The following is a 10,492-nucleotide window of genomic DNA, read 5'->3' as shown; positions in this document are numbered from 1 at the left end:
CTGAACTGCACCACACCAGGCTTCCCTGTCCTACACTATCTCCCAGAGTTTGCTCAAACTCATGTCCATTGAGTCAGTGATGCTATCTAAGCATCTCACCCTCTGCCGCCCCCTTCTCCTTTTGCCTTCAATCTTTCCCAGCATCAGGGTCTTTTCCAATGGTTGGCTCTTCACATCAGGTGGCCAAAGTGTTGGAGCTTCAGTATCAGCATCAGTCCTTCCAGTGAATATTGAGGGTTGATTTCCTTTAGGATTGACTGGTTGATACCCTAGCTCATCTCTCACCCTGGGCCTCCCCATCATTCCTGTAGGTCACCTCTTGTCCCCCTGTAACCAGCTTCTCCAGGTCACAGCCAAGCTCACCACGCCACCTCAGATGTGGACACAGGTCCCTCCCCAAAGGACAAAAGATGACTAGGATGAAATGAGCAAAACTTTACTAAAGACCAGAACAGGAATCATATTGTGGAACATAAAAGCATAAAATTGGATCCTAGAGCTCAGTGCTCCAATGGTCCCTGAGCTGGATCATGCTAAGTCTTCTCCTGGCCCTTCCTTCCACCTTAGCCCTTACTGTAGGGCCACAAGCCTGTCTCTCCCTGCATGGGAGGTGGGGGTAGGGGCTTTGGATTCTTCACTCCCGACCTAGGACCTGTACTCTCAGCCTTCTCTGGGCTCCACCTAGGTCTTAGTCTCTTTCCCAAACAACTTAATCATCTCCCCATAAACTTCTGCCCACAGGGAAGATAACCTATTACACAGTCATGCCTCAGACTTCTCCAGGCAGAATAGAATTCTGCTATTACTTTTGCAAAACCAAAGGCCCATTAGTGTATTCCCCTAAAATTTGAGTCAGAAGAATGCTGGCAGCCTTTGCAGATGATGTTTCCTGTCTCTTTAGCCATCGGATTTCAACAATGCCAGGGTGCACTCTCAGTCAGAGACCCCCATTACATGGAGCTCTGCGGACCCAGACTCTGCAAATTGTAACTGGAGACCTGGCCAGTGAGGCTTAGAGCTGAGGTGGGACCACCGACCTGAGAAGTCACAGATGGACAGGGACTACGAGCACATTACAATGGCCCTGATGCCACCCCAGCAGGATTACAGACACAAAGGTGGGGACTCCCCACCAGAATAACAAAGGGACATCAGGACAGCCCCCACCCCAGCTACTCCTGGCCAAAGACTTTACCACATCCTGCATAGGCAGCATTGCAAGTTAACCCCTGATCACCGAACTCTACGCTTAGGGTTGACTGTTCAGTGTACGATTTAGAGTCAATTTCTACAGTATGTGTTCCATGCTTTACAACTAATACTCCTAAAAGAATCAAACTTGACATGTTTAAGGAAATCAAACAGACACAATAAACACTTGGGGCCCTAGCTGGAAAGGACTACTGTTACTGAATTCTAATCTGGCTGCTTATTGCTCAAAGATCAATATCAAAGATCAACACTTGACAGGCAAGTGTTGGTAGAAATGGGAAATGTTGCTTTTAATCAGAAAGCCTGCCATCTGGGGAGAAGGTGGACTAGTGTCCTCAAAACCAATACTGAAGATGCTGCTTAGGCTTCAAAGTTTTTAAAGGGAAAGGGGAAAGTAATTTCAGTTAATCATTGAGAAAAGGGATCAGACTCATAAGACATCTCCCACTGCGTGAAGGCTCACCAACTCCTGTGATCTTTCTTTAGATGCTATCTTATCGACGCAGTTTGTTCTCAAGATTACTCAAAGGGAAGCTGGGAAACGATCGGGTCATCTGTTAATTATTCTTCATGTTTACTTCTTTGATCTAGGGAAGAACCAACAGCTTAGGCAAGGTATTATGTGAGCAAAAGATCTGAAAGGTGCGCTTGGGTCAGAGATGAGTAGAATGTTGTAGGTGCCTAGTTTAACATTACTTACAATATAGTTTTGCTAAAGCAACAAGACAAAAGGGGCCTCTTGCAGAGATCTCTTTATGGCAAATAACTGCTTACACCACCACACCCAGATGAGCCAGTGCAAGACACTGTACTGATTCAATACGGGAATGTAATGGGATGTGGTCAGTGACTCTGCTTTGGATTTTCTTGGGGCACGTACAGTGGGAAGTTGTGCAGGAGATAAGGACAAGCTGATGAGTCGTCCAGGACTCTGTGAGTGATCTAAGCTCTGGAAGGTCCTGATCCACTCAGCCTGGGCTCTGGGAATGCGGTTGCCCTCCTATGCAAGAAGGCTAGAGTCTGGCTTCAGAGTGGCGGGTGAACAGATGGGAAGGAGGTGGGAGATGTGTCAGGCTCTGCGGTGGGGTCTCAGGATGTGTAGGGGTGAGGAAAAGGGAGGAGCAGAGGAGAGGTGACGGTGATAAATGTGAGTTTCGAGGGATCTTTTGCCTAAATAAATGAAATGCTGTTTGAAAAAGAGAGCATTTCCAACATATAAATATTTTGTCAGTGGTAGTGATGAGTAAACCTTTAGTGAACCCTCGAATTTTGTAATGTACACTACCCATTTGTATATTTTCTGTTTCTTAATTTACCAGAGGGATTATTCAGGGCCCTCTATGTCTACCTGGCAGTTCATTGCTCGCTGGCATCCCCATTAGTGATTGGTCAGAACACCAATTATTTGATAATAAAATTTTATTATTTGATAATAAAATTAATTGTGTACAGTTCCAGACCACATGGGTGGCCCAAAGAAGCTGGGGTGAGGAGGCTGGAATCAAGGCCTCCTAGAACTTAGGAATAAAAGCAAAAACTGGGAACCCCAGAGAACTGTTTTCCTTGGTCCTCATCACTACCATGACTCCCATGTCCCCAGGAGGTAAGCATGCAGTGACCCAGGACTGCGTGGAGCACGTTGTTCACTCAGGGCCGGTGTTTATTTGCACGACTCTTGTGGAAGGAAACCAGGACCCTCAGGGAGCTCCTCCCTAGAACCAGGTGGAACCATCTGGTACCCAACTCCCACATCTGTAATGGGCATGGTGATGCCCATCAGTTTCTGGCTCATCTGGGCATGAGTGCCATGGAAGAGCAGCCTCTACACCTCTGTGCCCAGGGTGCCTGAGAGTCTGTTCCAGACTCCATGCTGCACCAGAAGGCCCAGCAGTTTTTCTTCCTGGAAAAAAAAAAGGGGACAGAGGTAAAAGTAGTGGAGAAGGAGAAAAAAAATGGAAAAAAAAAAAAAACCACACAACCTACATTTATAAGTGGAAAAAGAGCATTTGACTTGACATGGTCTCTTTTTTAAAAATAAAACTTTGGGTAAAAATACTAATGCCACTGGAAGATTCATAGTGAAAAATAACTGCGTCCTACATCACGCCTCGTGGGCCCCCAGATCCACTCCCCAGAACCCGCCACTTTGAACAGTTTGGGCTGTTTCTTCATGTAACTAAATAGTATGCTTTTCCTGGAAATCTCCATTTTCTTGACACTACAGATTCATTTCTGCAGGGGCAGCATGCCTACTTCCTGCCAAGCCAGCCCTGCCCAGCTCTGCACTATCTGCATTGGCTTTGGTGCCAGGAAGGCCCCTGTTCCTCCTGTAGCCCCACTGTTAGCCTCCACTGGGGGATGGACCAGATCTCACTGTAGTCACCTTCTGGGTATTACCCCCGTGTGGCTGAGGGAGCAGAACCATGGAGAAAATGCAGCCCCATCCTGGGCCCAGCAGGCAGAATGGTTTGCAATCAGCCAGATTAGACTTGGGTCTTTCCTGGCAGAGGTGTCAACCTCTCTCTGCCTCAGTGTCCTCATCTGTATAATGGGGAGGTGGATGATAGTAACAATGCCTCTTTGGAGGGTTGTTGTGAGGATTAAATGAGATAATGCAAGTAAAGCACCTCACGTGGTCCTTGGCACACAGTAGGTACTCATGAAATGAGGTGGATTATCGTCGGCAGGGCTGGGGCCCCTGGCCTTCTGCCCAGAGCTTTATTCCTTTGACTTACCTGCTGATTTTTTTTTTTTTAAGTGATTTGCTTTGCTTCCTTCTACCTCTCTCCAAAAACAAGGTCCCAGAGAACCACTTGTTTAAGCTACTAACATGTCTGTCCCTGTTAAATAGTTCAAGTTCCCCAGAGAAAGGAGGATCTTAGGTGAAGACACAGGAGAGAGGTGCCTGAGGGGAAGAAATCAAGTACACTCTCTTTCTCCTCCACAAACAAAGGAAGGGGACAAAAGGGATCTAGACCAGGAAGATTAGGAGACACGCCAGGAAGGCGCTCATCTTCACAATCAAGCATTTGCACATTCATTCCATCACCCATCAGTTTTACTGAGCACCTGCTATGTGCCAGGCCCTGAAGCAGGGATACAGTGGTGAATGTGATACAGCCCCTGCACCTCCACCTCACCCCCAGAGGTATCACATTCTAGATGAGTGATCGGGCAAGCACAGTCCGTGGGGACCATGGCACACAGCAGGGGCACCCAACCCAATTTATTGGAGTGGCTCAAGAAAGACTTTCTGGATGAGGGACAGCTAGGACCACAGGTGTTAAAAGCAGGAGTTAGCCAAGCCAGGGGCCATGGAGGCCACTCACTGAAAAATTTTCTTTTTAAAGATTCTTATTTATTAATTTATTTGGCTGTGTCAGGTCTTAACTGTGGCATGCAGGATCTAGTCCCCAGACCAGGGATCCAATCCTGGGCCCCCTGCATTGGGAGCATGGAGTCTCAGCTTCTGGACCACCAGAGAAGTCCCGTGAAAACTTTTCAACACAGGAAGCAAGTGTCAGCAAATGTCACTCAGGACCTGTCTCTACTGGCAACCGGCCTGAGAACCTGCATGTCCTTTCTTCCCAAGGGACCAAGGTGGGAGGGAGGCCCAAAAGCATTTCCAGGCAAGCCCTTTGTCCAAGGGCCCCTGCCCAGGGGTACCCAGCCCAGAGTGACATTTTCAGCCATTTGTTTGGACTTTATTCTCCCATTTCTCTTCTCCATTGGATCATATCCACTCTTTACAGGGCAGTGCTTCTGGGACCATGGGACCATTTCCTCCCACACCCTGCCTGCCCTCACCATTCACATACTTCTGGTCCAGAGAGGGCCCTGAGGATCCTCAGGGTGCACGTGATCAGTCAACAGTTCAGGAACTGGCTGGCACTCAGCCTCTAAGAGCTGTGGGGACCAGCTGAACCAACCATGAAGGCCTGCAAATTCCCGGGAATCCCCGAATGACCACACCATCTTCAAGAGGCCCTGCCAAGAGCGGGTGGGTGGGTGGAGGAAGAGAACTGACCAGGGAGCAGCTGGGGGCAGAGAGTCTGGGGGCTTCTACACCAGTCCAGACTGAGACAGAGGGGTGGGAGCGGAGGACTCAAGTGGGCAGAGTGGACTGGATCCAGGGCCTGGTTAATTGTGGATGGGGGATGAAGCCCCAGGATGACTTTTGGGCTTAGAGGCTGAGTATGTGGGTGGTCACTATTGATTCAGGCTTGGAGCATAATGGGCTGATGTTCATGGTTAGGTGATATTGCTGTTCAGAATGGGGTGGAGAGAGGGGAGAGAGGAGCCTCCTGGGAAGCTGAACTATTCTACACTATGACCTTGCTAGTGGCTGCACAGGTGTAAAAATTTTTACACACGTGTGTAAAAATTCACCCACTGTACACTTAAGGTTATGCAAACTTTTAGTTATATCTCAATTAAAAAAAAAAAGATTTAAAGTAGAGTGGGATGAAAGTGCTGGAAGAGAATGAGAGCTAGAGGCCTCTCCTGCCTCTCTGCATCATCCATCCATCCATTATCCAGTCATCCATCAGGCTATAAATCTATCCATTCATCCAGCTAGCCAGCCCACCAGCAGTCTGTCCATCTATCCATCCATCCATCCTGCCTTCCTTTTTTAGTCCTTCCTGTAAGACATCATCAATCAGCTCTTGGCTCCTGACAAGCTCTGGGAAATGCCCTCTGACCATTTATTTTGCCCTCAAGTAAAGCCCCTGGGGCACAGCCAAGGGCCAGAGGGGGCAGGGTGTGCCCTGGATGGTGGTGCCATCCTCCCCCGGGCTCTTCAACAGAGTGCCCACTTCTGCTACAGTCACGATCAGATCCCCTGAGTATGGGAGGCCCTTCTTATAAGCAATGCAAGAAGAGAGAAGAGAGACATTCTTCTGCATCTAGCCAGCCAAGCTTCACCAAAGCTCAGGCCATGGCTCTGTCTGGCATCTCTTGATGACCCTGGGGTCCCAGTGACACCCAGAACTCCAGGATGACATCTCCAGTTATCCCCTGCGCTGCTTCATGTCTCTGCACCTTCGCTTCTGTGCGCCCTGCTGTCTGAAAGGTCCTTCCTACCCTTCCTCACCTGGCTCTTATATCCTACTCACTCTCCAAGACCCAGTTCAGAGCCACCTCTTACCGGCAGGCTTGCTTGAGCTCTTGGAACCAGCCAAGCACCTATTCTCTGTATCCTCACAAGCAGCACGCATACTTCTACCCAAGCTCCTGCAATCACCTCCGCTCATGGACCCTGAGTTCTGTACCCCTCCATCGTTGTCTCCAGAGCAAGCTCAGGCCGGGCCCAGAGAAGGGGCTATATGAAACTGTGCTTGTAATTTTGCTATAATGATGTTTCCTTTTCTTTTCAAGGGCGGCGCATTATTAATATATTTATGAAAGATTTGGTGGAAATCTGGAAGGAGAATTTCCATCCCCAGAGGGTAAGTGTGGGGCTGCATGAGCTTGCTTGGCTGGGTTCAGTCTTTTGTGTCTGTGTGAATCAGAAATCATGTGCGAGATGGCTCTCTGAGTGCTTTTTTCCAGTTCAGATCCAGGAAGTGCAGAGAAAGCAGAGAAGGCTCCCTGGGCTCCTTTAGAGCAGAGCATTTCCTCTGAAAATGTCACTTCAGCTGCCTGACTCCCCCTCCGCTCCCCTCCTGCACCCTGGCACTGCCAGGAACTGGAAACTTCTGCATCTCGTTGGGAAGGACCCAGAGTACGGAGTCAGAGATCCAGAGCCAGATCTCTGCTCTGCTTCTTGGTCGGGTGACTTTGGGCAAGCCACCTTCCCTCTCTGTAAAAGGGGGATAACAAGCCAGTCCAGGGAGGTGCTGGAGAGAAATGGGGGCAGGGGTAGCGGGGAGGGGCTTCCCCAGTGGTTCAATGGTAAAGAATCCACCTGCTAATGCAGGAGACTAAGGAGATGCAGGTTCGATCCCTGTGTCAGGAAGATCCCTTGGAGGAGGGCATGGAAACCCACTCTAGTATTCTTGCCTGGGAAATTCCATGGACAGAGGAGTCTGGTGGGCTGCAGTCCATAGGGTTGCAAACAGGACAAGACTCAAGCGACTTAGCATGCACACACACAGGAGGGAGAGAGAGAGAGAGTAAAAAGACAGGTGGAAGGAGAAAGGGAGCAGAAAAGGTACAAGACAATGTAAAGGCAGGACAGGAAGGAGGCAGCGAGGGCCTCTGGATGCTAATGCTTCTCACTGGCGAGGGTCTCCGGGGCCTCAGCTGGCTGGCTGGAGGATGTGCAAAGCACCAGCCCATCTCAGCTGCTGTCTCCAGGCTCCATGCTCAGGAACCTTCCTGCCTCCTGATTTGCCTCCCCATCTCCCCACACCAGCCTCTTCCACAATGCTGGGAACCAACCTTCTAATCCAGGGTCTCAAAGGGTGGTCCCCAAGGCAGGAGAGGCGATAACGTTACCTAGGAACTTGTCAGAGATGCAGACTCTCCAGCCCAACACAGATCGCCCGAATCAGGAACCCTGATCCCCACTTGCCCCCCACCCTGGGCGGCTTCAGATGCCCCTGAGGCGATGCTGATGCCTCTAGAGTTGAAAGAATCACCGCTCTAATAAAGCACTATATTCATTCATTCAACAAGGATTTATTAAGCACTGGGTTTCCCTCCACTGGTTGCTGGGGAAAGCAGATATGAAAGACCTGGTTCCTGATTTCCAGGAGTTTTTTTCCTCAGTGGTGCTGGCCCCTGGTTTATGGCTTGAAATACCATGTCTACTTTTCATCCGGAGGAAAAGTTTCATCCCCGAGAGTGGTTTGCTGGGCTACGTTACCTTAGTGACAGATGGGAGGGCCTGGGTCCAGTTCTGTTCCCCAGGTGGTCTGAAGCGCCAAGTCACTTTCCTCAGGTAACGCCTGTGGACCCCACACAAGTTCAGGAAGTACAGGTCAAGGCATAATCACCTCCCCAGTCAGAGTCACCTGGAACGAAAAAAAGACTTCATCATAGGGCTGGAAAGTCATGTAGTTTGCCTTAGAGGAAGAAATTTTCCTCTGCTCTTCTAGGTGCTCCTGACTGGTCTAACAGTTAAACTGATATGCAATAGAGTAACAGGAGAAAATCAAACAAAAGTTTAATAATTCGTATACACGGGAGAAACCCAGGAGAACCGAAAAGGAGGGCTGAACCAAAAACCGCTGAAGCCCTCACCTTACATACAATACCATCTTCAGCTAAAGAAAACTGGATTTTGGGGAGCACGGGTTTGGGGCCAAATGAATGATCAAAGACCTCATAAAAACAATATAGTAAACTGTTCTTATAAAACATAAAGTCCCTTCTTTGTAGACAGGCTACTCAAATGTAAAGACAAACATTTTATTAATTCTTTGTCAAGAGCAGATTTTGTATTTTTAATACAGAGGGGAAACAGAATTCTAATTTTGTATCGGCTTACTTTTTAAAAATTTTATTATTTTTATTTTCTTTTTAGCGGCACTGGCTTTCTCTGCGGTGAGCAGGGTTACTCTCTAGTTGCGGTGCAGCGCCTCCTCTTGTTGCACAGGCTCTAAACTGAGGGTTTCAGTAGTTGTGGTGCGTGGGCTTAGTTGCCCACGGCACGTGGGATCTTCCCCGACCAGGACTCAGATCCCTGTCCCCTGCATTGACAGGCAGATTTTTAGCCACTGGACCACCAGGGAAGTCTGATTAAATATACTCTAATCTTAGCCAGTCCTGATCACACAGAGAACTCTTTTCTCAGGGTTCCTTTCCCATAAACTTTCTATAACTCCCTCCCCCTCCTCCAATATTCAGACTTTGTCCTATGCTTTCCCTCTTTTTTTAAGTTTTTTACTTTATCTTCCCTTAACAAAATGCATTCCCACTCCTTATACTTTAAAAATTTTTTCCTTACATATGAAGATGTTTTCCTTATTTTTTTTAGTAGTTTTATGGTACATATGGGGCTTCCCTGGTGGCTCAGACAATAAAGAATCTGCCTGCAATGGAGGAGACTCAAGTTTGATCCTTGAGTTGGGGATGGATTGAACCTGGGGCTCCTACATTGCAGGCAGATTCTTTGACCATCTGAGCCACCAGGGAAGCCTTAGAAACCTTAATTTCTAGCGAAAACAAAGAAGTAAGCAATTGTAAACTGTTTGTTACAACAGCAATTTCAAATACATTTCATAATGTATAATGTATTTTTACATATATTATTAGAAATAATTTGTTTCTAGAAACATACATTTCCTCATAGCATAATTTCTCTTTTTCTGAATGTGGTATAAGCCATTTCCAGTAGACCCAAGCATCTTCAGGTGTTTGTAATAAGAAGACAAGCTCGAGGGGCCTGAGGGTGGGGATTGTCTGGGTGACCCAACCAAAGAACTAATCCAGGGTGGAGACCAGAAACAAAGGATGTTGAACACATCTTCATATTTTGCCATCTGTACATATTCTTTGGTGAGGTGTCTGTTTAGGTCTTTTGTCCATTTTTAAATTGGGCCATTTATTTTATTACTGGCGAGTTCTAAGAGTTCTTTGTATAGTTTGTATAGTCTTTCATCGAAAACATCTTTTGTAAGTGTTTTCTTCCAGTCTATGCCTTGTCTTCTTGTCCTCTTGACATGGTTCTTTGCGGAGCAGAAGTTTTAAATTTTTTCCCTTCAGTTTTATTGACATGGAGTTGACACTGTTGTTGTTTAGTTGCTCACTTGTGTCCGACTCTTTGTAACCCTATGGACCACAGCCCGCCAGGCCTCTCTGTCCATGGAATTCTCCAGGCATGAACACTGGAGGGGGGTTGCCATGCCCTCCTCCAGGGAATTTCCTGACCCAGGGATTGAACCCGCGTCTCTTACTTACATCTCCTGCACTGGTAGGCAGTTTCTTTACCACTAGTGCTACCTGCTACCTGGGAAGCCCCCCAGCAGGCTAGGTGCTGGTAAAATAGTTTCTTCTGAGGGCAGGCCTTGTTCAGAAAAGAGTGCTCCGGTGTATTTCAAGTGGCCCCTTTCCTCCTCCTCTACCTAAAGCATGAGGGGACTTTTCTTTAGTGTTCAGCGTGGACCTGGTAGAGTCCCTGGAGGTAACACTCACGGAAGTGTGGGAGCCCCCTATGACGAGGTCCCCCTGGATCTTCTAACTCTCAGACTTGCCCACACAAAGCTTCCAGCAATTTGTTGATCTGTTCTTACCCAGGCACTGGTCCCCTCGAGGTTTCTGCTTCTCTCTGGGGTTGTTTTTGATGATGAAAAGGGAGAGGGCTGGTCTCAGGTATCAGTCAAAATTCCTGAAA

The 10,492-nt window shown here is 47.9% G+C and overlaps 1 protein-coding gene across 1 annotated transcript in view; it reads right to left on the bottom strand.

The window, feature by feature from the left end:
• Positions 1-1,012: 1,012 nt before the first annotated feature.
• Positions 1,013-10,492, bottom strand: part of DGLUCY (D-glutamate cyclase) — a 57,512-nt gene continuing 48,032 nt past the window's right edge. Inside the window, 4 exon segments of the mRNA XM_061159120.1 lie at positions 1,013-1,037; positions 2,952-3,112; positions 8,024-8,139; positions 8,142-8,171. Coding sequence (XP_061015103.1) covers positions 1,013-1,037; positions 2,952-3,112; positions 8,024-8,139; positions 8,142-8,171 — 332 coding nt within the window.

This window comes from Dama dama, chromosome 13 (genome assembly GCF_033118175.1).
Source record: "Dama dama isolate Ldn47 chromosome 13, ASM3311817v1, whole genome shotgun sequence".
NCBI lineage: Eukaryota > Metazoa > Chordata > Mammalia > Artiodactyla > Cervidae > Dama > Dama dama.
The sequence above is the reverse complement of the archived record's forward strand: the minus strand, read 5'-3'. Positions and strand labels throughout refer to the sequence as shown.